The sequence below is a fragment of the Saimiri boliviensis genome, chromosome 3 (assembly GCF_048565385.1).
Source record: "Saimiri boliviensis isolate mSaiBol1 chromosome 3, mSaiBol1.pri, whole genome shotgun sequence".
In the NCBI taxonomy this organism is placed as follows: domain Eukaryota; kingdom Metazoa; phylum Chordata; class Mammalia; order Primates; family Cebidae; genus Saimiri; species Saimiri boliviensis.
Window position 1 is genome coordinate 35,959,256 of NC_133451.1, and position 24,313 is coordinate 35,983,568.

A 24,313-nucleotide genomic window follows, 5' to 3' on the forward strand; every position below is an offset into this window, starting at 1 on the left:
GGAGTGTTAGTCTGTTATACTGCTAATAAAGATATACTTGAGACTGGGTAACTTATAAAGAAAAAAAGGTTTAATGGACTCACAATTCTATATAGCTAGGGTGACCTCACAATCATGGCAGAAAGCAAAGGAGGAGCAAAGTCATGTCTTACATGGTGGCAGGCAAGAGGATGTGTACAGGGGAATTCCCCTTTATAAAACCGTCAGATCTCATGAGACTTATTCACTATCACAAGAACAGCACAGGAAAGACCTGCCCCTTGATTCAATTACCTCCTACCAAGCCGCTCTCACCACATGTGGGAATTATGGGAGCTACAATTCAAGATGAGATTTGGGTAGAGGACACAGCCAAACCATATCAGATGGCAAAATTCTATTTTGACTCCCTTCTTCCTACTTAGTTTACTACCCTGAGCATCTTACAAGTGAGCAAGTAGCATTTAAAACATTTTCCAAAAATCACTTATTTTAATATAAGGAAAGATTTATAAAATTCCTTCCAGAGAAAGGTTAGTTTGGAGGAACAAATCCAGTGATGTCCTTGGTAATATGAAGTACATAGCAATTATTTTTTGACAGCAGAGAAAAACAAAAGGTAAAAGTTGAGTAGAATTTTATGTTGGCATTTGCATTGGGGTATGCTAACTTCCTGGAAGAGTGGAGAGAGACACAGGCAAACATCAACTCAAAAGGAACACAAATATGTTCACTCAATTACTTTGATGTTCCCTAGTTCCTAAAAAAGATGTCAGAAAAGAATCAGTCAGTCAGTCTTACCATGTGGCTCCAGAGTATTAACTATCAAAGAAAGTTGTGTGTGTGTGTGTGTGTGTGTGTGTGTGTGTGTGTGTGCATGCCTGTGATCACACAAGAGATAGAGATACAAAGGAAAGAGATGTTCTTGTTGCTGAGAAAGAACCAGAGATGATAACTGGAAAAAACAGTAAAATAATGTCCGTTTTCCCCAAGGACATTTCCTATTCCTAGTTCCAATTTATCTTGAGACTCAATTCTTTTCTGGCCATGTGTTCTGCATAAACTCCTGTATTCTGAAAACAAACTCGTTTGTTTTGGTTATTTGTCAAGAATTTGCTAAAAAATCCTGACTAATAGATCTATATATCTATAGATCAAATAGATTAGCATCTTTAAAAATGTTATAAACAATTACATAATAAAAGTATATAATAAAATATGTAAATAAAAATATATTAATATACATTTTTATAATAAAAAAGCTACACTATATTTATTTGGAGAAGAATAAAGCCAGTCTCCTGAATTTTAAGTTTGCTCTAAATCTTTCAAATGATAGTGGAATGATCTTCCCATACTTATCAAGAAGTGACAGGAGTTATAAATTTAAAACCGATTTTTGAATCATTTGATTTGTAAAATATTTCCCAAGGCTTCACCACAATCATAATTGGCTGCCTATCCTCTTCTTTGAACTGAATGTAAATGACCTGTCAATTTCTGCATATGGCTTTCTAAATTTAGGCAATAAGATAATTTACATTTACAAGGGTAACTCAAGAAGATGTATAGTGCAACTCTGTAACTAATTCAGGCTAAAGAACTGTGATGGAGACTATTATTTTGTGAAGAAAGAGATCCTATTAAATAATAAACATAAAGCATAACTGTAAGAATGGTGAGGAAAGAAAGATGGAACAGTCATAGTTTTTCAGAAAGTAGAATCCAAAGGATTGTTTAGAGAGATTGTTGTAGAATCATCATGTATATTCAATTTTTGCAGAAAATACACAAATTGCAAAAATATGCAAAGAAAACACGTTGTCCCATTAAGGTATTTAGGAAAGAAAAGCAGATTCAAAATACATTCAAGCTTTATACTATTCTACCTAAGTACAAGCATTTAAAAAAATAAGAAGACAAACACAATGATTGACCTGGGCAATATATTTAAGATACTTGGGCCATGTCAATATTGAGTACTATAAAGGAAAGATTTCCTTCTTAGTCATGTGGATTTAGTGTTACATGATGAAAGGACTCCATCTAGAACAAGGGTGAGATAAATCTGATTCACATTCTAGCTTTGCCAACTTACTAACAATCTGAATTCGGGCAAGTCTCAGCCTCTTGTTCTTACCTGCAAAACCGAGTGGTTAGCAGAATTAAAAGATGTGGAAGTTAGCTTCTCCTCAATAAAAATATAAAAGTCAATGTGAACAGGCAACGTAGCTAACATTACCATCCACGTAGTGTGTTTTATACCTTATATCATTTGGTTTGCCTAACCACCAGTGTAAATTTTATAGAGAAGTGCAAATGATGTTTAACCAATTTGGTTAAATGGCTCTTGTTATACATTCGCAGCCACATGGCGTATTATAACTGACCTATGGCTTCATTTTCAGAGATCTAGTTTTAACATTGGCTCTGCTATCCAGCAGCTGAGTGAACCTAAACATGCCACTAAAATCACTTGAGCTTCGTATTTAAAAATGGAAAGGGGAGCGAGATAACGTGAATACGGAACCTATTTCACAAGGTTAAAAATCAAAATCAGCTAACATGTATGAAAGTGCTTTGTAAAAAGCAATTCTCCAAATAAGTGTCAGGTGATGAAACACGCAAGAAGAGGGTTTTGTAAAGTACTGTATTTGAGATTATCATGAAGGAGAAAAAAAAACCCTGGCAATTACAAAACGAAAATAAAATATTTAATTCAGAAATACCAAGTAATCTACAAACTTATCTCAAACTTTAACTTTCTTCTACTTCGTGTGGCATGCATAGTGCTTTCACAGCACTGTGTTTAGAAGGTTGTAAGAAGAAGACTGCTCAAAAAATACATTAAGCAGATTTGGAAGGGGGTGGAGGTAAAGTTAGAATTTCTGAGTCATGAAAACATCAGATAGCACTTTCCGAAAGGTGTAACTTTATTTAAAATTGTGCTGCTGTGAATTCTACCATGCTGCAGACACCTCTGAATCAACAATCTCTGTTGGCAAATTGTTATGCTGATAAATTCTCAGAAAGACTGAAAATTTCCATTTTGTAAACAAATAAGTGGGTTTCTGATCATCTAGCTTATCTCCTGGAACTTTGAAAAGTAGAGCCCTGGCTTTAGTGGCTCTGAATAATCTATTTCTCACATTAGCAAAGCAGATTCAATTATTTATCACCCAAATCAGAGAGCCACTGTATGAATGTAATATTAAGTCTGATACTCTTCTTCAAGCTAGGGAAGCACGAACAGCACATCACTGACTTCGTTGGCTAGATTCCCTAAGATAGTTAGAGTAGCATAATGTGCTAATATGGTCTTCTTCATAATACTAAGGGTTCTATTTCACTTCTATCCACAACAGAACAAATGTATTTAATAGAAGAATGATCCACAGGTTTCCTGGCCAGGATATTTGATGTATACACGTGTGAATGCACATGCAGGCAAACACAGTTTGGGTGATGGGCACTCTTTCTGCAAGATCAGTCAGTCACAGGGGCTCTAGTTTGTGCTTTTTGATCACCACCCCCATCATCTAAGAGGGATGAACTGGATGTGTGACATAGCTATGTAGCTGGGTGAAAAATCATCAGTCATCATTGTGAGGGGAAGTAGGTGAGGTATATGTGCATACCATGGACTTTGGAGCAAGAAAAGTGCCCTTATGTTACCAAAGGTGATGTATGCACCTAACGAAAGATAGACAGGAACAGTGGTGTCCAAGAAGGGATGTCAGACTCGGAGACAGGAGGTGCTGGGCCCAGACCTTGGATGTGGTGGCATTAAATTAGATACCTATTAAAAGCTGGACACCAGGTCTAAAATATGAGAAATCCTCATACATCAGTATGATTAGGAAATAATTTTCTTTCCACTCATTTAATAAAATTACAATTTGGGCATCACCCACATATCAAGGGGGGTTTCATTCCACGATCACAAGGCTCTTTCTAGCTCAGTGAGTAGAATGAGCCTAATGATAATTTTACCTTTGGGAGGCCTTGTTTTATAAAGAGCTAGGACCCATATCTAGGACCCTATCATTTTAAAAGGACAGGGCACCTCTCTAGCCTACTAATCGGTGGTAGAGTGAGAGGATAGAGAGGGGAATGCTTGTTGTTGATGACAATCTTGGTCCCAGGCCCATTTCTCATGTACTTTCACCTTCCAATTTCCAGATGCTTTAAATTCTCCAGCCCACATCTGTGATGGTACAGATTTACCTGTGGTCTCATGAAGAAAGTCGGGACCCAAAAGAAATGAAGAATCTGGAAGTGTTTGTCTTCCGATCAACAACTTAGAAATTGGAAGGGTCTAGTCCTGTGTGATCATACAGACAATGGTCTTCTTTCCCATCTAGAAAGCAGAAATGCTAACCAGCCTTCCACAGCCGGGAATACAGGCCTGAACACCCACTGCGCAGGTTAACAAAGATGTCCTCAAGGGCCAGACCTGAGCAAAATTAGAAAACAGAGGTGGTATGTGGCAACAAGCACTGGGACAGGAGCCATGATACCTGGATCCTGGTTCCACCATTAACTAGTTATGTGACCTTGAACGAGTCATTTCACTTTTTAGAGCCTTGGTTTTCTTATGTGTAAAATATAATAACATTTCTTCTGTGTAAAACATTTTACATAAGAAAACCAAGGCTCCAAAAAGTGAAATGACTTGTTCAAGGTCATATAACTAGTTAATGGTAAAGCCAGGATCCAGTTATGAAGGCACCTGTCATGGTTCAAAAATGACCAATATTTAATGACAAGAAGAAAACATTTAGAAAATATTTTAATCAGATATAAAAAACAAAGTTGTCTTGAAAATCAAGGTCAGTCTTCCACAATTATGCCCTCTCTCTCTTCTGTCGCACTCTCTCATTCTTTCTGATTTATCAGGTTAAGAAATAAATCTAAATAATTTATAATAAAGTTTTACCACCATAGGTGATGCCTCCTTTATTGGTATTTGTGTGCTAAGAAATGAATATCTGGTGTTTGGATGTCAGACACTAGCAAGATCAAAGAATGTGGAGGAAGATTGTTTTTGAATGTACGTGTGTGTGTGTGTGTGTGTGTGTGTGTGTGTGTGTGTGTGTTGAGGGAGGTGAGCAATTGGTATCCTGCTTAGGTAGAATACTCCAAAGACAGTAGTCTCTCTAGCTGAGGCAACGCTGACTGTGCAGAGAGCCTTTTACAGCATGGCCCACAGACAATGTAAAATTCTCTCTCCTCTGCAGCCTTGGTCTGCAGTGAAACTGGCAGATGCTAAACTTCGGCCTGTCTAGAACAGTTAATTAGGTTATAGAGGCTGCCAAAAATCCCAAAGTCATCCAAAGAAAATGCAACACTTTTAGATTTGAAGCAAAGGTCAGAAGACACAAACACTAATCCTATTTCTAAAAAGAGAGAACTAAAGAAGGGAAAAAAGAAAGGCAAGAAGACAGATCCCTGACAGTCTGGCAACTTGTTATCAATCTTTTATAAACAGCATTGAGATCAGGCATAAAGGGATCCTAGCTCTTTTCTCCAGTAATAGATACTGTATATTCATACAGGATGATATGCAATAGACACTGGATATGCACGACCTTTCCACAGCTCTCAGTCCATAACTCTTGAGACAATAGAGGATCTTTGAGGGACCCCCTTCCTGCGGGAGAACATTTCCACCCGAAAATGAGGCTGGAATGAGGACATTGAATCAATTAAATAGCTGGGTATGTTCAGGGCTTCTTTACAGGTTGCATCAAAGCATCACAAAGCAAGAACTGCTGCTGTCTGCCCCCTGGTTCTCAGGAGTGGAGAGGCAGCCTTACAAACCTAGAGACCCAATTCTTCCAAAGAGGTTACCCCAGAACGTGTGTGTTGGGGCTGGGGTGGAGTAACAAAATAAACAGCAGTGCATAGGACTTCACTGCCACCAGCAGGCCCCAGAGGACGTGCAGGCCCAGAGGAGGCAGGGCTGCTTAGATTAGGAGCATCCAGGCAAGAGGAGAACACTTGCACCTGAACTGCCGCACCCTGTGCCCGCCCACCCCATCCCCAATCTCAAAGATTTGGAAAAACTGTTCTTTCTCCCTAAAAGACAGGTTTTCCTGCTCAAAAGCCCAGAATAACTGATTTGGAGACTAAACTGTAATTAAGGCTACAAACAGTCCCTTCCCCCGGCGCCCTTGGCCTCCAACATAATCACACTTTATTTTACAAGGTCTTCGTTCCTGTCCTGGCTTATACAGTATTTCCATGGGTGCAGCCGAGTGGATGGGAGAAGGCGATTTTACGTCTGGGTCCCTCCGAATTTCAGGTCACCTAGGGTGTGGACTGGACCCCGGCGCCGTTCACCTTGAACCCAGAACCAGAGGCCGGCCCTGAGTCCGCCGTGGCGGCCCTGGATCAGCTTCAGGTGGAGCAGACCCACGCGTTGCACTGACTTGGAAAAGCGGCTGAAGCGCACACAAGGAGCTGCTGCCCACAGCCAGCTCTGATTTCTCGCACCGGGTCCCAGTCCACCGCCACCTGCACTTTGCGTAACGTTGCGCAGGGAGGCGCTCCAGAGAGCCCACACCCTTCCGCCCGGCCCAGGTGCGCGACGGGCCGCGCGGGCCTCTGGCAACCCTGCGGCGGACCGGCCGGGAGCCGCCCAGCTGGCAGAACAGCAGGTGAATGCGCCTCGATGGCAGCAGAAAGGCCCCCTAGGAGCCTTAGAGACCTCGGAGGAGCCTCCCCGCGGAGATCCGCACCCGGAAAGGTTTTGGGACCACGCGACGAGAAGCACGTGAACGGGGCAGCTTGGCTATAAAAACCCCGCTCAGACGCGCGTGGGGAATAAGGAGAGCGGCCGGACGCTGCCACTTGCGCCACTAGAGATAGGGATGAAGTGACCCTCCTCCAGGACGCCAGAGACAATCTGGAGACTTGATGCTTCAAACTCTCCGGGTCCGGCTTGGGGTTATGTGCGTTGAACTTTGAGGCTGGATTCCCTGCATTTGGGCAGAGACGCGCAGACGCCCGCGCGTGTGGATTCTCGAAAATTCTCAGGGCTTGTGTGACCTTTAGGAGAGTTGGAGGGGGCGTAGTAGAATCTCAGGCTAATTGATTTCTTGACTCCACCAAGGAGGCGGCTGGGAACACTCGGCTAGTCCACAGAGGAGCCCTGGAGGCCCCTGCGCAGCCCTGAGGCCCCGGCGCACAAGTCCCGGCCGTCCTTTAAGCCGCAGGTTATTTTTGCGCGCGAGAAGCGGGCTCGGATAAAGTCGGGACGCCTTCTCGCAAATAAAGTTTCATCTGCTCTCCTCGCTCGCACGGTTCCCGCCGCCTGGCGGCCCCCTCCTCCCACGACGGGCGCGGGCGCGGGCGGGGAGATGGCCGCCGGCGCTTCCCGGCGCAAACGGGCGCTGCGCGCGTAACCGGCGCCACGCTGACCTCCCGCTCCAGCCGGCTGCTGCTTTGAGCCCTGGCAGGGAGCGAAGGCGGAGGCCCAGAGGGGCAGGAGACCGCCGCGACAGGGGCCCGAGGGTCCGTATGGCCGCTCCCCGCCGGCGGGTGCTGTGCGCCACGGAGCTCGCCACAGGCGCTTCGGGCTCGGAGCGGCTCTGAGCCGAGCTGCCTGCAGAGATCGACCCCGCCGTTCCGCAGAGCCGCGGGCAGGAACCCGAGGAGCAGGGAGGAGGTGGCAGCGGCAGTGGCTGTTCCTCCCAGAGGGCGATGTGGCCGGCCGGCGCGGGCACCAAGCTGCCCTGTTCCCGGGACTCTGCGCTCCGGCGGGCGGCTTTCTCTGGGAACCTCACGGCCCTGCCCTCTCACCTCGTGCCCGCCGGCCGCAGCGTCCGGGTCTTCATCAGCGCCAACCCTGAAGGTACGTCCCTCGCTCGGGTTTCCCCGTCCGTCCTTCTGTCCGTCGGCGCTGCGGGAGCCGGAGAGTGTGTGTCCGCCCCGCAGCCCAGTGCGCCCTGCGCTCCCTTCCTCCAGCTAAAGCCGTGGCCGCCCTGAGCGCGTGGGAATTTAATTTGAATCACTTTTCTTCTCCCTTCTCTGGCCGGTTTTGCCTGCTCACTTCTATTAGGACACCCATTCTCCACCCCGGGTTATTCCCCTGGGTCGATCCAAGAAACATCCAAGGCATTAGCAGGCCCTTCTGGAAGCTCCATTCTGCGGCCGCTACCACCACCTCCTTTTCTTTTCTTTTCTTTTCTTTTTCTTTCTTTTTTTTTTTTTTTAAGCGGGTTCTTCTCCTAGATGACAGCACATGCAAAACAGTAGCTCTCCTCCCCGAGGCGGGTTCTTGAATGGGGGCTCCCTTCTTGGCCACTTTTTGCGGCTGAAGCGAGGTGAGTTCCTTGAGACTCTCCTGCAGGTGCGAAGGCGCCCTTTGCAGGGGCCAAGCAGACTTTCGTGATCCGGAGGTCGAGGGGGACACGCGCTGTGGGTCCAGAACAGGCTTCTCGGGGGAGCGTGCAGGATGAGCTCATCTCCCCAGTTGGGTCACAGGCCTGGGTCTGCTGGATCTAGAACCTGGCCTACTCAGTCATGTTCCTGCTTAAGGCACCTGGTAGGCACTCCATGAAAAAAACTTGTTGATTTCTTGTTGCGTTCACAACCACAGAGGTTGAACGCTGGGCGGTGAAATCCTGGCTTATCACTTGACCTTCCAGTCCTCGGTCCTCAAGGTTAGATTTCATTCCCAGTAAGTCGGGGATGGGGGAAGGAAGGATGTATTTGGGGCTGGATAAAACTGTAGGAATTGCGCTTTTCTAGGAAAAACAAATGTTTGGCTATGAGTCTACAGGGGACTGAAAGAGGTGAGAGATTTGAGAATTAACGTTTTCTGTGTTCTAACAAACCTTGGGTCTAAAAAAGTAAAAGAGAAAAGTCCACCTTCAAACAGTCATTGGATATGAGAAAACCCAATGTTCTAGTTTCTTGGAAAAGCATTCAGAGAAGACCAACAGAAGTAACTTTCTAGAAAATTATCATTTCGGGGGGAAAAATTGCGCTAGCACAAGTCTTAGGTAAAGCTTACATTATGAGAAAGGAGTTGGGGAGAGAATCAAAAAGATAACATGCACTAATTGGTATGAGGAAGACAATATGCTTCTGGGGAACTGGCATGACTGTCCTTTTATCAGTTTACAGCTCACTTTCAAAGAACTTAATTAAGGCTTTTAGAATGATATAGTACACTCTCAAAAAATCATTCTATCTCAAAGATGTCTTCTAGGATTTGTACCTAAATCTGGATTTAAGGAAAAAAAAAATTGAGATATTCAGCCTATTTAAGGAAAGCTGCAACTTAAGTGTTCAGGGTTGGTTCTTTAAAATATTGCTAGAACATTTTTAAGTAAGAGAATTATGTTAGAAAATGTTTAAATGCTAGACAATTTTAGTTCTGAGCTTTGAAAAAAAAATCATATGAAAAGTGTTTCAATCTGCTGATGTGAAGCTAGCTAAATCACTCTTTGCCTTTAAACATGCTGCTTCTAAAATACAATAAAAATTCTGTTAATATCGTGTGTAGTTGATTTTTTTCTTGCTGTGTAAATATGCAATTTCTAGGATAAAACCGATCCCGAACTCATACTATTAGCTTAACATCGAGTTAGTACTCAAGGTTAATGTCATTTTTCTTAGGTCTGTCCATATGATTCTTCAAATTCCCCAGTTTCTTGAAGCAAAAGCTTTAGCATAGATTAGCCCTAGGAGAGCAAACAGGAGGGAGGAGCCAGTCATGCCCCTTGGCTACTGCGTGAGCTGGACAGCTTCCCCAACGATCTTAAGGAACAAAACAGAAATGTGAAGCTTACCTGGGAAGTTTCAATAGGGGCAGGACCTCAGATTTTATCCAAACTGGAGAACTGATGGCATATTAAATAAAAAAGACAGATGGGCATTTTTAATGATCTGAACGTGAAGCCTTAAAATCTTGGTTAATGCTCTGTCAGAAAGCAGCACTTGACCGTGGGATCTTTATGGATGCAATTTAGAAAGCAAATGCCTGTGTTTTGGTACGATCCAATATTAGATTCTTGGCCAATACTGAAGAGCCTCTCTACTGTCAAATTAAGACAAAGAACATTATCTCATGCTTTTCCTTTACAAGCAGAAATCCAATTTACCTTCTAAATAAAAGCTGCTTTGTGTTGAACTCACAGCAATACTCTGAGAACCCAGCAAGGATTTTGCTTATTGTTTTAATACATATTGCTTTATAAGACTTGCATGGAATTTCCCCAACAGTAATGAAGATAATAGAATGAAGTAGATAATAGAATGAATAGAATTTCTTTAGAATGAAAAAAATACTTTCCCATATATTAGTTCCTTCAATATTTTAATTTTGATTTCTATCCTCAAACAACCCTCTGAGGGTAGTGGACCAGGGGTGTTCCTCCCGTTCTATAGATGAGATTACTGAGGCTGTATCAAATTATGCTACTTGCCTGAATTCATATAGCTGAGTGAAACAGGTAGAGCCTATAGGACCCTGAAAACATTTCTCTTGGTATTCTTTGGCCAGCCTAGGCTCCTGACAGATCTCTGTGAAATACCTTATACCACGTGGACAAGACAATAATCTAGATATGGGGATACGTGTTGTTCAGCATCTTCTGGCTGTCAGATTCCAAGCCAAGCTGGCAGGGAACATGGCTGTGCTGACCCACTTTGTTCCCACCAAGAGGTAACCCTAGGCATTCAAGGAAATTTCAGAATGCGCTGGACTCTGACACATTCTTGTCCACAAGTGTATCTGCCTCTGACTAGTCGCCGCCACATGGAAGATGCTGGAGAAGGACCCATGTGGGGGAGGCGATAGCATTATCCCAGATTTTCTTAAGTGGATGGGCTTTCATCTAGTTTCACCTCCCACCCAGCATAGAAATTCCATCTGTGACATCTTTATCAATCCTTGGAAGTTTTCTAGTCATTTAGCTACTGTATTTCTGCCAGAACAGCACTCATGGCTCCTCAGAAAGATGATTTTAAAACCCACATAAAATCCTTTACTGTGATTAGCCTAAATAGCCCATGCATATGGAGATGAAAGGAACCTGCGTGATTCTCTCCCTGTTATTAAGAGTGTAAAGGTCTTCCTCTTCTCTGTCTTGATTCTTTATCAATTTATGGGAAGGTAGTTTTTAACACAGAAGGAAGACCAAAATATCACATTTATTACTAATGAAAACTGACACAGGTCTGCAATCCTCTCTCTGTGATCTTCTGGGCCAGATGTGATTTTTGGAATCTCTTTAATATTTTGGGGAAAAATACTTATATACTGTCTAATATGTGGGGTCTGGGCTAACAATTCATGTCAGATATGAATAAGTGTATATGGAAACAGGAGTTCACTCCAAGTTAGTGTTATACAGAATTTTCTGTGATGCTGAAAATGTCTATCTGATACAGTAGTGCTAGCCACATAGGGCTATTGAGCATTTGAAATGTGGCTAGTATGTCTAAGAATGTAAATTTTTAATTTTATATAATTTTAATGGATTTGAATTTAAATAGACACACGTGGCTATTGTACCGAATAGCAAAGCTTCAAATGGAGTGATACAGATTGTAAGTAGCTTCGTTTCAGTCAAGGTCAGGTTTGGCCATCAAGGACTCAGGTTATTTCAGGTTTTGTTACCAGATGGATTGGGGGAAATCTTTTATTTTCAAAGCTTTGGAGATTTTTGGAATTGCAGGTAAAAGATAGGGACTTTCGTTGGAGACTCTAGTTTTAACTCTAGGCAAGGGAGTTTCCCATTGTTGAACCCAAGAATTAGGCTCCACTCCCAGTCACTGTCAGCAGTGGGCAGGGCACAGACCACTCTCCCTGGCCCACGAACAGAGTAGATCCCTTTAAACCTTAAGAGGTGGAAGAGTAGAAGAGAATGGCACTTTTACTTACAAGAGAGAAAGCAGAGGCTGGGCTATTGTCAGATTTTCCTTCCAACTGTAGCCATCAGATTTAGACACTTCTCCTCCCTAAGGAGTAATGGACAGCATCCTACACTAATGCATTGCCCTCTGCATGCAAAAAGATCTGGAGTGGAGAACAAGATATTCTAACACTTATCTTTATGCATTTTTCTACCCACTCAGATTTCTGCAATGGTCATTTTTGAGAGTTGTGAACTCTTGTCAACAGTGTTGATGATCAGACGTTCATACAACAGCAAGAGACACATTTTCCCTTTATATGTGTACATGGATTTATTTGCTACAACTTTGAGCTTGCCTTCTCACACAAAAGACAGAAATATCTGCACTGAGAAATTCACATGAAACCTAGCAGTATTCTTCACCATTATTCTTCTTACTTTTCCTACTATCCTGATTATTTCTTTGGCTCCCTTTTTATTGTCTTTATGAGTAGTAGAAAAAATACAGCAAAAAGCATGTATGTGTATATATATATACATACATATATACACAGCCATTTTGATACAAGAACATCTTTAAAAACTAAGTTGTAAAGGGGAATATACTGAGTTGCTGTATTATGATAAATGCACATAGGACATTTATAGTAAATGAGTTCTAAAATTTTGGTGGTTGTATCTTCTAAGTCCTGAAGCAGACATTATTCAAGCAGAGAAATTATTGGATACGAGATATATATAGCTAGACTTGGGAGCCAGGTTTCCTGCATTTAAATTCTCAATCTACTATTTAATGCTGTGACTTCTTGAACAAGTTGTTTCTTTGTTTTCAATTTCCTAATCTGTAAAAGAAGACAATGACAGCACCTGTCTCACAGAGTTATTGAGTAGATTGCATAAGCTAATAAATAGATGGAAGGCATTTAGGATGGTACTGAGCATGCAGTAAATATTAAATATATGCTATTTCTATCATTATTATCTTTATTACATTCTATGATCCAGATACTGGGCAGGTATGCTTAAGCAAATATAAATATGTCCTGCCCTCAAGGAATGCAGACTATGGAGGCATTTGAATTAGAACTCAGTACAGTCATGCCTTGCTTAATGACAGGGATATGCCCTGGGAAATGTGTCATTAGTCAATTTTGTCATTGTATGAACATCATACAGTGTACTCACATAAACCTAGATGATATTGTTTACACGTAGTCTATGTGGTATAGTCTGTTGCTCCTAGTCTCCAAACCTGTATAACATGTTATTGTACTGAATACTGAATAGGCAATTGTAACACAACAGTACTTGTTTCTGTATCTAGATATACATAAACATAGTAAAGGTACTGTTGACTGGACTCAGTGGCTCACACCTGTAATCCCAGCACTTTGGGAGGCCAAGGTGAGTGTATAACTTGAGGTCAGGAGTTTGAGACCAGCCTGCCAACATGGTGAAACCTTGTTTCTACTAAAAATACAAAAATTAGCCAAGCATGGTGGTGGGCGCCTATAATCCTAGCTACTCGGAAGACTGAGGCATGAGAATCACTTGAGCCTGGGAAACAAAGGCTGCAGTGAGCTGGGATCACACCACTGCACTCCAGCCTACGTGACAGAGACTCCATCTCAATAAATAAACAGAGTAAACGCACTGTAACAATATAGTATTACAATCTTACGGGACCACTGTTATCGATGTGGTTCATTCTTAACTGGAATACCATTATGTGGCACATGACTGTAGTGAAATAAAAACAACCCTAGATCTTTCATGGAATTAGATGCTTTCAAAATTATTACAGGGGTTGGATGAGCAAAAGTCAGGGGCACCACTGGGTATTTAGTTCATGTTGCCAAAGCTACCACCCAGAGAGCAGGAAACTGTAGAAGCCACTGCAGGTATCACAGCTGCCTCTGGGTACCAGGTAGCTGCTCAGCCTCTGCAGAAACACGTTTGCTGAAACCTGCATGGTAGCCACTATGACTGCTGGTGGAGGAAGTTAGTCCTCCAGATCTTATGCAGGTGCATCTCTTTGGTAGAAGCAAAATTGCATTTGGACCCTGGCAACAAGCAAGTCTAGGAACTTCAGGCTTTCAACCCCTACAGTACAAGGGAGATAGATAATGGAAGGAAGAGATAATGAATAATCAACACCAAACAATAGTATCTAGCCAGGGGGAAGCAAACGCATTCACTCAGTCAACCAGTAAATATTCATGAAGCAACAACTCTATATGGAGTGCTGTTCTGGTGCTTAGCATACAGAAAAGTGAACAAACAGACTAGGTCTCTGCTCTTATGGTGTCTACATAAATATATATGTAACAAGCACTGTGCTAATGATATGAACAGAGCATTAAAGGCGCACCAAGGAGGGTTATGTAAACCAACTCGGGGTAGGGCGGGGGGGTCAGAGTGAAGGGTTGGTAGGGCTCCCCAGACAAATGAATAGAGCCAGGGCATGGAAACTATTCTGCGTGATAATCAAGTATGAGGCAGAGTGATGATGAGATCTCCACAGGGATTAGAAAAAAATAGTCTATTATGGCAAAAACCTTTTATCATTTTGAATAAAAGAACTGATGTCTTGAGGTGACATTATCATTTTCCCCTTGAAGGTGGCTCATTTAAAATGAAATTTGAAATAAAGGATGATTTGGACTATAAAGATAAACTATATACATGTCTTTGCAGTCTACACAATCAGCTTATAGATCTTTTAAAATTCTTTTGTAAGCGGTGTATATCAGAGCAACAATACCACTTGCCATTTGAAAAGGTGTGTGAAAGTTTGTATTTTATTTCTGTTTCAGTTATCTATTGCTATATATCAACCCACCCCAAACCTGAGTGGCTTAAAACAATGATTTATTTCTCACAATTCGGTGGTTGATATTTTAGGCAAGCCTTAGCTGTGCGGTTCTTCTGTTCCATGGGGTATTGAATTGAGTCACTTGTTCAGCTGCTGTCAGCTAAACCTAGACTTGGCTGAGCTGGAAGGTTCAAGGAGGCTTTATTTACATGTCTGGCACCCCTGTTATCCTCCATGAGGGTCTTCTCTCCATCCCTAGCTTTTCTTCCGTCTCTTAGGAGTCCAGCCCAAGATTCATTATAGGGAATTGACTTTCCCAGAGAAAGGAAATGGAAGCTGCCCCTCCTCTTAAGGCCTGGGCTTGGAAGTCCCAAAATGTTTATTTTGCTACATTCTGTCATCAGTGCAAGTTACCAGGCTAGTCTAGATTCAAGGTGGGAAGAAAATTTATTAATGTGAGGAGAGGTCTGTGCATACAGGGAAGGGAGGAATTACTAGTAGCTGACTAAAAATTACCATAACCCCCCATTAGGTTTTTGCAGTTTCTTTGACCTCCTTTTGTCATCATTAGATTATGTGAGATAACAAGAGCAGAACCCAGTGGCCTTGCAAATATTATAGTAAGTACTCAACAAGCATTAATAATTATTGTCATTATTACTATGTGTTGTTGAAGACTGGGAATAACTCAGTAAGTAGCACCCTTCTTCCCCTCTCAAGTCCTTAACTAACGGAAAATCAGTTTCTGAAAAAAAGACTTAAGAGTTTGCAGATAGAGGGTCAGAATATCACCATTTTTCCTGATAAAGATAATGGAGAATGCTTTCATGCATCCTAATACTAAACAGCGGAATTAGATATTCTTCTGGCCACTCACTGGAGGTGGTGGACCTCCAGAGACCCTCCATCCTGTGGCCTACTCCGTAAAACAAGGAGCCTGGAGGATAGAGTGAAGCCGTGCTCCCCAGGACAGGTCAGGTCCCAAGGGGTAGGACTGAGCAGGTGGGCAGACATCACCTGCTTTCTTCTTCCTTACTTTCCAGTTCTGGGTAGTTAGATGAGGAGGTAAAGAGGGTCCAGGAGGTCCTCATTACATCACAGCCCACTATCTCATATAAAGAAGACAATGAGGTACAAGCTACTAAAGATAATAGGAATGATATACATGTGTCAGATATTCAGTATCAGAATACACATGTTAGGTAAGTTTTCAGCACGGCCTTGGGGAAAGTCACGTATTTCTCTAGAAATAAGTTGTTTAAAGCCAATGTGTTTTGAAGTAGATTGATATGCAGCAATAGATAATTGGAAAATTTAAAAAGTAAAAACTCCCAAGTACCTTCTAAAATGACAAATGATGATACTACAGAGTAACAGGAAGTAATTAGGTTTGCTAAAGTAAGCCTTAGGTGGTTTTTTTTTTTTAAATCCATCCTTAGCAAACATACAGTAACAGAAGATGAAATACCACATGTTCTCACTTAAAAGTGGGAGCTAAATTATGAGAACATGTGAACACATAATGGGCAACAACACACACTGGGGCCTTTTGGAGGGTGGAGGCTGGGAGGAGGGAAAGGACCAAGAAGAATAACTAATGGGTAGTATGCTTAATAGCTGGGTGATGAAACAATCCATACAACAAACCTCCGTGACACACATTTACCTGTGTGACAAACCTGCACTTGTATCCCTGAACCTAGAAGTTTAAAAAAATTAGGCTGGGAATATCAACATTTGTTGAAATACTGAAAGTTCCATTTTGTTGAGAAATTCCTGGCAAGAACTAAATGGCAATATGTATTTCACTGATACAGGAAGAGAATGTCAGAAGGCAACCAACTTTGTGCTTAAGCATTGATGGATTCCTATCCAAGACAGCTGCAGAAGATCTGTAATACCAGCATTCAGACATGAAAGATAATCTGTTTATTAACATAAAGCAACTATAATAAACCAGGCAGCTTAAAGCTCAACTCAATTTTTTTTAAGTTTTGCTTATAATGGTCGTGTTATTTAAATACATGTAAAACATAAAGCAGTGGCTCAAAAGCATACATAGGTACTGAGATCTGCAATCAATTTAGAAGGAAATGTGCTATCAAAGACCCTCTTGCATCACTTCTTCAAAGCTTTAGCTTCCATTGCAATTTTTGTTGAAACAAAACAGGATTCATTCTACAAATTAAAGTGTGTTGGCTTATGTATAATTAGAAAAGAGAGATACATGATAGAAAGTTAATAAAAAGATGAAAAACTGCAGCTTGGATGCAATTCAAAGAGAATAATACCCCCTTCTAATGAAGTACTTCCTTGAAATCTCATTTTCGATCCAAAATATTTCGAAGACTGTGACATGGCACACTCAAAGAGCAGAGCACAGATGTCAGGTGTCTTATTCCTAGAGTATTACAGAATTCAACTCAGATGAAACCACAAAATTGAAAGCCTATCCCTCATAATATTTAATCTGATCTATTACATACGATGTCATTCAAAGAGTTTCTTGCCACAAAATGTCTCCTTCAGATTTTATTCTTAGCATCAACTGCAGTATTTATTAGATACCTATTGTGCACAAGCAAACACCTAATTGGTCGGTGTTACAACCAAATTACAGAGGGAGTAAAAATAACAGGATGTACTGCTGTCTTTATTCTTTAGGCTCACACATCTAGGAGGCAGGACAAACACAACTATAAAATCTACAGACAGTGCAGTTGTGAAAGGGATGTTTACATACAAAGGCTGACTGGAATAATTGGAATCAGGTTGTCTCTGCTATCCCAGTCTGGCATGAGCTGTTCAAATTTAGCCAAAAGGGAAAGACTGAGAAGAATCAGACCTAAAAATCAACTGTCTACTGTTGAAGGGTGGCTAGTGGGGAACTGGTCCCACCCGTATATAAGAAGAACGCGTCCAGATCCAAGGGAAGGCACAGTTTTTGAAAGGGAAAGCATTTGATACCAGGGAGCCTGATAGAATCTAAAGGGTTACCCAGTGAGTGTGCAAAGCCTGGGCTGAAATGTGTTTAATTTATTTGAGTGTCAGAAGAGTTTCTAGGGTTTACTTAGATAAAAATTGAAGGAGTTTCGGCAGATACAGAGCCTGAATGTCTTGAGCACAGAGTTCCCGTTCTGAAGTGGGGACTTGTGAAGGAGAATAGGGCAGCAAAAAGTGTCTAGCAAAAGCAATAGGGTCCCAGCCCCTAGTCGTAAGGGAGGATGGAGGCCCTGGGACAATGTACAAATCTGCTGTTGGGATTAGAACCCAAGGCCAGAACTGCAGCCTGGGTGTTATGACCCTGAGTTCCAGAGGATTGGGGCAGAAATAATGCTAAACATTTTTGATTAAGGTTACTCTTGGGCCCAGAGAGTGGGACCAGCCACCACTATAGGTGGCAGGAGCTGTGGTTTCAGATATGTCAGAGGATGGATGCAGAAGCCAGAAATTGTTATTCAGTTAGAATAAGGAATTTAGAGCAATATTTGAAAGATGAGAAATACTTAATTGTCATAGTTGGAAAAGAAATGTTCCAGAAGAAGAGAATAGGACATATCCTGGGAGTCGGGTAAGTCTCACTTCTGAATTGGTAGCAGTGCTTAGAATACTTTGGAGGGAAAGCTGTGGGGCTATATTAAGGCTCAGTGGAAAAGAGCAGCGATCAGTAATGTCTGCTGTGGAATGAACACTGGTCTGTATCCTTACGTGTGCTGTATATATGTGACTATGGGCACTGGGGGTAGAGGAATGGAACGGTATAAACAAGAAAGAGAAGGCTTTTGTTTTGTTTCATTTAGCCAAAGCAGAGAAGACAACTCAGAGAAAAACAAGAAAATTGTGCCCAAGGAATAACTGGTGAGAAATTTCCTTGCCCAGATGACAGAACTGGTAAAATCACAGCTTTCTAAAGGGAGAAGAATGTGTTGAAACTGTTAAATAGACTGAAAAATTTACTTACATGAGTGGAACCTGCATATGAGTTTGTTGCTAAGTAGAGTAGCTTCAGAAAAAAATCACACTCAGTTGATGATATTCTAGAAGACTCTAATTAAAATGGAATTCAGAAACTACTGAAGTCACTGTGTAATAAGGAAAGTTAACCAAAATTATCAAATGCTTAAAAAAAAAAGAATCTTCTATGAACACTAAAAAGTAGAATTGAAAATAACAAATTCATTTTAAAGCCCAGTTTTTTTTTTTTATTGCATTTTAGGTTTTAAGGTACATGTGAAGAACATGCAAGATTGTTGCATAGGTACACACATGGCAGTGTGGTTTGCTGCCTTCCTTCCCCTCACCTATATCTGTCATTTCTCCCCATGCTATCTCTCCCCACCTCCCCACCCCCCGTCCCTCCCCCATTTCCCCCCAACGGACCCCAGTGTGTAGTGCTCCCCTCCCTGTGTCCATGTGTTCTCATTGTTCAACACCCGCCTATGAGGGAGAACATGCAGTGTTTGATTTTCTGCTCTTGTGTCAGTTTGCTGAGAATGATGGTTTCCAGGTTCATCCATGTCCCTACAAAGGACACGAATTCCTCGTTTTTGATGGCTGCATAATATTCCATGGTGTATATGTACCACATTTTCCCTATCTAGTCTATCATCGATGTAAAGCCCAGTTTTTTAAAATCCAGAGGTCTAAATTTCACAGGAAGATTTCAGTAACAATAGAGTGTGTAGGAAAAAGAAAGATCCAAACTTTCTCTCCTCTGAGAAGCTACCATTTGGAGGTTTTACCAAAAAAAAAGAATAAGAGCATTCATAAATTGAGGGATTTCACAATTTAGTGAAATCACTGTCATGCTGGAAATTTAGGGTTTTGCAATGTGGCCCTCAAAATTTGGGGCTCTCTTATTAAGAAGTGAGGTCTATGACTTTTCCTCTTGAATCTGGGCCAACAGACTACAGGAGAGGTGCCAGTGTACCAGATTTGGGGCCCAGGCATTCAGAGATGGGCCACTTCCACTTTCTGTCTGTCAAAACACTGAGTTTTAGAACCTCACTTCCCCATGGAGGGACCCCTATGGAAAGAAGGCCATAGCCAGCACCACCTTGCCAACAAGGAGACGGAGCCATCTTAGCGGTAGAGCTTCACCCCGTTGAGCTTCCCCAGCTGACTGTGGCCATGTGGCGTGGAGATCAGCCTTCCCACTTAACCCTACCCCAGGTGCAGGTGCAAGGGTCAAAAGGAGTGACTGTTGCTTTAAGCCACTGATTTGGGTTTGTCATGCAGCAATATGTAAATGAAATTAGTAAAAGAAAACAAACATTATAATGTGTCCTAAGAATGAAGAATTTGAAGGTTAGATTCAGGTTTGAATCCCAAGGTTTGCCCAGACTTGGGTAAAATATTTAGTCTTCTTAGGCTCATTTCCCAACTAAAAAATTGGAGCAGTAACACCTACCTCACAGGGCAGTGGTGAGAAAAAAAATGAAATACTATACCTAGGCATCTAAAACAATGTCTGAAAGATACTAAGGACTTAAATATTTTAGGTCAGAATTTGTTTAAAGCTCTGGAATATAGAGTTATGACAGTTTTATGGAAATGAGAATTTCTTGAATAACTTCTTAAAAAATTATAGCACAAAATGGGTCATTATTCTCAAATCACACTACCTATATGATCATGTGTGCTTTTAGCTAGAAGGGATTACATAAGCACACCAGATTTTTAAAATGATGATTTAATACATAAATATGAATTCAGCCCATACTATAACATATTACGTTAATAAGTTACATCTCTAAATAATAGAGCAGAAACAAGCTGATTTTTCAAAAAAAAATACCAAAAAAGACAACTCTTTTGAAACCACAGGTAGCCAGCAGAGTTGAATAAAATGACATTCAAAGAATAAAAAGTTTGCACCTTTTCATGTCAGATGTGCTAAATTCTTATGCTAAAAATCATAATTTCTGTCACTCAAAGAATTCCTTTAATGCTGCTTTAAATCTACATAAAGGTTCATATATCATTGTTCTGGTCCTGTTCATCTTTTAGACCTTAATGCATAGTTTGCTTGCCATAGATGTTCCAAAGAGACTGTGGTGCCCACATCTACATGGGAAAGACCACACTGGATAAAAATGAGCAGCCATGTTCCCTAGGAAGGATTTTGGTACAATCATTCTCATGCATGATTGAAAGGTTATTTAATTCCAAGTAGTTACTATTGTTGAATGACTCAACCAACTCTCACTGTAAGTTGATCATTCTTACTGTGTTCTTATAATGGTTACTGAGAGCTCACATTATAGGGATTAAAGAGCATTTGTGCTCCTAGAGGAGCAGATGTTTGAAGTTGGAGGTGGTTGCAGGAGATGGGTCTTTTGAGTGAGTCAATGAACAGAACTGGGCATAGGTAGACAATGAGTTGAATCTAGAAAGTGTTCATCATTTATTCGTTCACTCTGGCTTGCAGATCTCAGAGTAAAATGGAATGAGGGAGAAGGCCCAGGCATCCAGGAGTTTTGAAACAGAAATGGGTGTTGTGATTAAGTTTGGAATTTGAAAAGGGCTAGAAACTGAGGAGTGCAGCATCCCCAGGACAGGGAGTCGGTCCTGAGTGTCAGCAGGTGGAGGAAGGCAATGAGCCTGCTTTCCTGGATGTAACCAGTGTGTTTATCTGAAGAAGAAGAAATATAGGGCTCAGCTAAATGCTTTGGTTCTTTTGCTGAGTTTTTAAAAAATATTTGAAACTCATTCCTTGTCCCATAGGCTTATTGTATAATAGTTTTGTTTTCCCTTATCTTTTTTCTTTTGGAAAATTAGTCTTTCCTATGTCAAAGAAAAAATGGATTTCACTTTTGCTGTGATCACAAGTAGGATCAAAGCAGACCCATGCTCTGGAGGCTGCTCCAGTGGATGGGTAAGCACAAGGGGGTCCCCTCTTTACATGCCATGGACTTCAAAATGTATATGTAAGTTTCCTCTCTGCCAGCACCTGCAAGGGGGATGGCAGTGCAGATTTCAAGGACATGAGTTTCATTTGATACCAGAACATGTTAGAATCACGACATCAGAATCTAGATCATGCACTGCCCAGTGTTTATGAGCTGTGTAACCTGGGGCAGGTTCTAGAACCTTGAGCCTTCATTTTCGCATCTGTTGAAAACAAATGCAACTCTATATTTTATGTCTTATGCAGTTCTATGGATTAAATTCTGCTGTAGTAAACATACAGTGAACACTATATAAAAGTAAAGCATTGCTCTTTGCTTAAAACTTTTCCAATTATGTAAGACTTAAACTGCCTTATAAGTCAATATTGTGGTACAGTATAATTAGCATTTAATACACAAAACAGGTGCTCAGCAAATACTTGCTGAATTTTTAAATATCTAAGAGACAGTGAAGAGGAGGTCATGGCAAGAAGAGTGTTCCTCCTGACGTGAGTCCCAGGCATTACTGCAGGGCCTAGGACAGCAGGGCACTCTGGGTCACAGATCTCATCCCTCTCCTGTCCCTGTCCCTGTTGCTGCCAGTAGATGTAACCATCTGTCAATATACAAACCACTTTATGCCTGAGGCTGCCTTGTCACTTTGCCCCAGCTTGACAGGGCCTCACCTAGAGGCCAGCAGGATCCCCACAGAGATGGTTACAGAGATGTAGCCCTAGCGTTCCCACCCTTGGAGGCCAGAGCTCCCACCCAGCCACAATCCAGGGATGTCACTCCCCAAGTTCTACCATAGTGTCTAGAGAAAAGGCAGAGAGTGGGAGGAGAAGGATGTCTTCCTACCCTCCAGGGAAGGAGCCACTGAGGGAAGAAGAGAGATGAGATTTCCACAAAACTAGAGAACAGCAGTGAAGTTTTAAATTCCCATGTCATTCTCACAGAAACAATGAGAAATCAAATACTGTTTGTACTATGGTCTGGCTGCATTATGACTTTGGGGACCAGTTAGGAACTTTGCCACTCTCTATACCATTATTTTTATGGACAGTTTCATTCTGTGTTCCATTTAAATCATCTACCATCAGGCTTATGTCACAGGCATTTAGAAGGGAGCAATTGGAGCATTTTCACTAGAGAGTGCTCGTTTTCTAATAGTGTCATGTGTGCATGAGGTGTGACGTTCTGGTCCTGAGACAACATGAGGGGAAGAAGACATGAAATGGACTGAAACTTCTTGGCTTCTACTTCTGGTTTATACAGTAGCTCTGTGACCATGGGCATTCTCTCTGGGACTCTTTTTTCTCATCTGTAGAATGAGGTGGTTGACAAACAGGTTCTCTGGGGCCTCTTCCAGCTGTGGTATTACATTATTCCATTTCTCTGAAACTTCCCAGCAGTGTCATTTGGGTGGTTTATATTTTATGGAGGGAAAATGTGGGATCTAGCTCTTTCTTCCTAACTTTGTGACTGCATTTACTCCATTGCCTGAAAAATAGTAATAATATCCCCTGTCTTTCCTGCAACAGAAGTTTATCATGATAACGGAGGGGAAAGCATTTTTGAAACTACAGTGTCTTAATACATGTAAACTATTTATTATTTGAACGTGGAGAGTATAACAAGGTGTACAGTAAAGTTTGTGGGAAATATCTCCAGGATTTAGAAACACCTTCCCAACTATTCCTTATTCAAATTGGAAGGTATGAGTAGGATAAAATAGGTATAAAAGACATCTTCCTTAGGCCTACAAGTGAGGCTATTAGATTGATTTTTTTTTAAATCATTGAGTTCGGGAAAAGGCAGACAGTGTGAACCCTTGGATAGAAGGGATCTGATCTCCATCCTGAATTGCGTAATAGAAGCCTCTATGTATGTACGTGCAAGACATGATACACACAGGGAATTGTGAATAGTAGAGGTTGAGAATTCAAACTGTGGAGTTGGAAGCAGTGGGTTTGAGACCTTGCTGTGTGCTGTTTTCTGACTCAGTGACCTTAAACAAGTTAATTTATCCAATCATCAATTTCCTTATTTCTTAAATTGGAAATAACCTAGGATTCATCTGAGGGTAAAGCTTGTAGAGTGTTTAACACATGCTTGGCACAATGAGCTTTCATTAAACATTAACTAGAATTAATCACCATTGTAATTAGCAGCTCCATTTTCTCCTTATGTAGGCGATGCCGAGGACTCAGCTAGTGAAGAAGGACACGTCAGGCATGGCTCAACCAGCTGGCATGCGTTAAACAAATGCTCGTCCGCTGGCAGGATCTTTGTTGCCCACTCAATAGGAGAGGGAAGGACGTGTAACATGATGATACAGTTAGGAAACATTTATATTCCGTTTGCTTATATTAAGCCAGACTGTTTATTTCCAACTGTCTGTCAAGGTTGACATCTTAAGAGTCCATATTTATAATAAACATTTTAAAAAGAGCTTTTGAAGAATTACTATCACAAGTAAGTTGTAAGCCACAGAAGCAGGCATGCCTTCTTATTTCACAGACACCCATTTTCCATGAAATTCACAAGAATTTAATGAGGGACTTCTACATGCAGGACACTGTTCTAAGCCTTAAAGATGTGGAATTTAACTATGTTAAATAACGATGTTTAAATAATTATGTTATTAAATAAACATACACATAGCCTCTACTTTCATGGTGTTCACATTCTGATGGGGGGACCATAATGTAAATATACAAAATCAATTAAAATATTTGTGAAGTTTGTGGAAGGTG

At 41.5% G+C, this 24,313-nt stretch overlaps 1 protein-coding gene across 1 annotated transcript in view; it reads left to right on the forward strand.

The window, feature by feature from the left end:
* Nucleotides 1-6,448: 6,448 nt before the first annotated feature.
* NWD2 (NACHT and WD repeat domain containing 2) overlaps nt 6,449-24,313 on the forward strand; it is a 203,344-nt gene continuing 185,479 nt past the window's right edge. Inside the window, exon 1 of the mRNA XM_003927503.4 lies at nt 6,449-7,837. Coding sequence (XP_003927552.1) covers nt 7,687-7,837 — 151 coding nt within the window. The 5' untranslated portion in view covers nt 6,449-7,686. The remainder of the gene's footprint in view (nt 7,838-24,313) is intronic.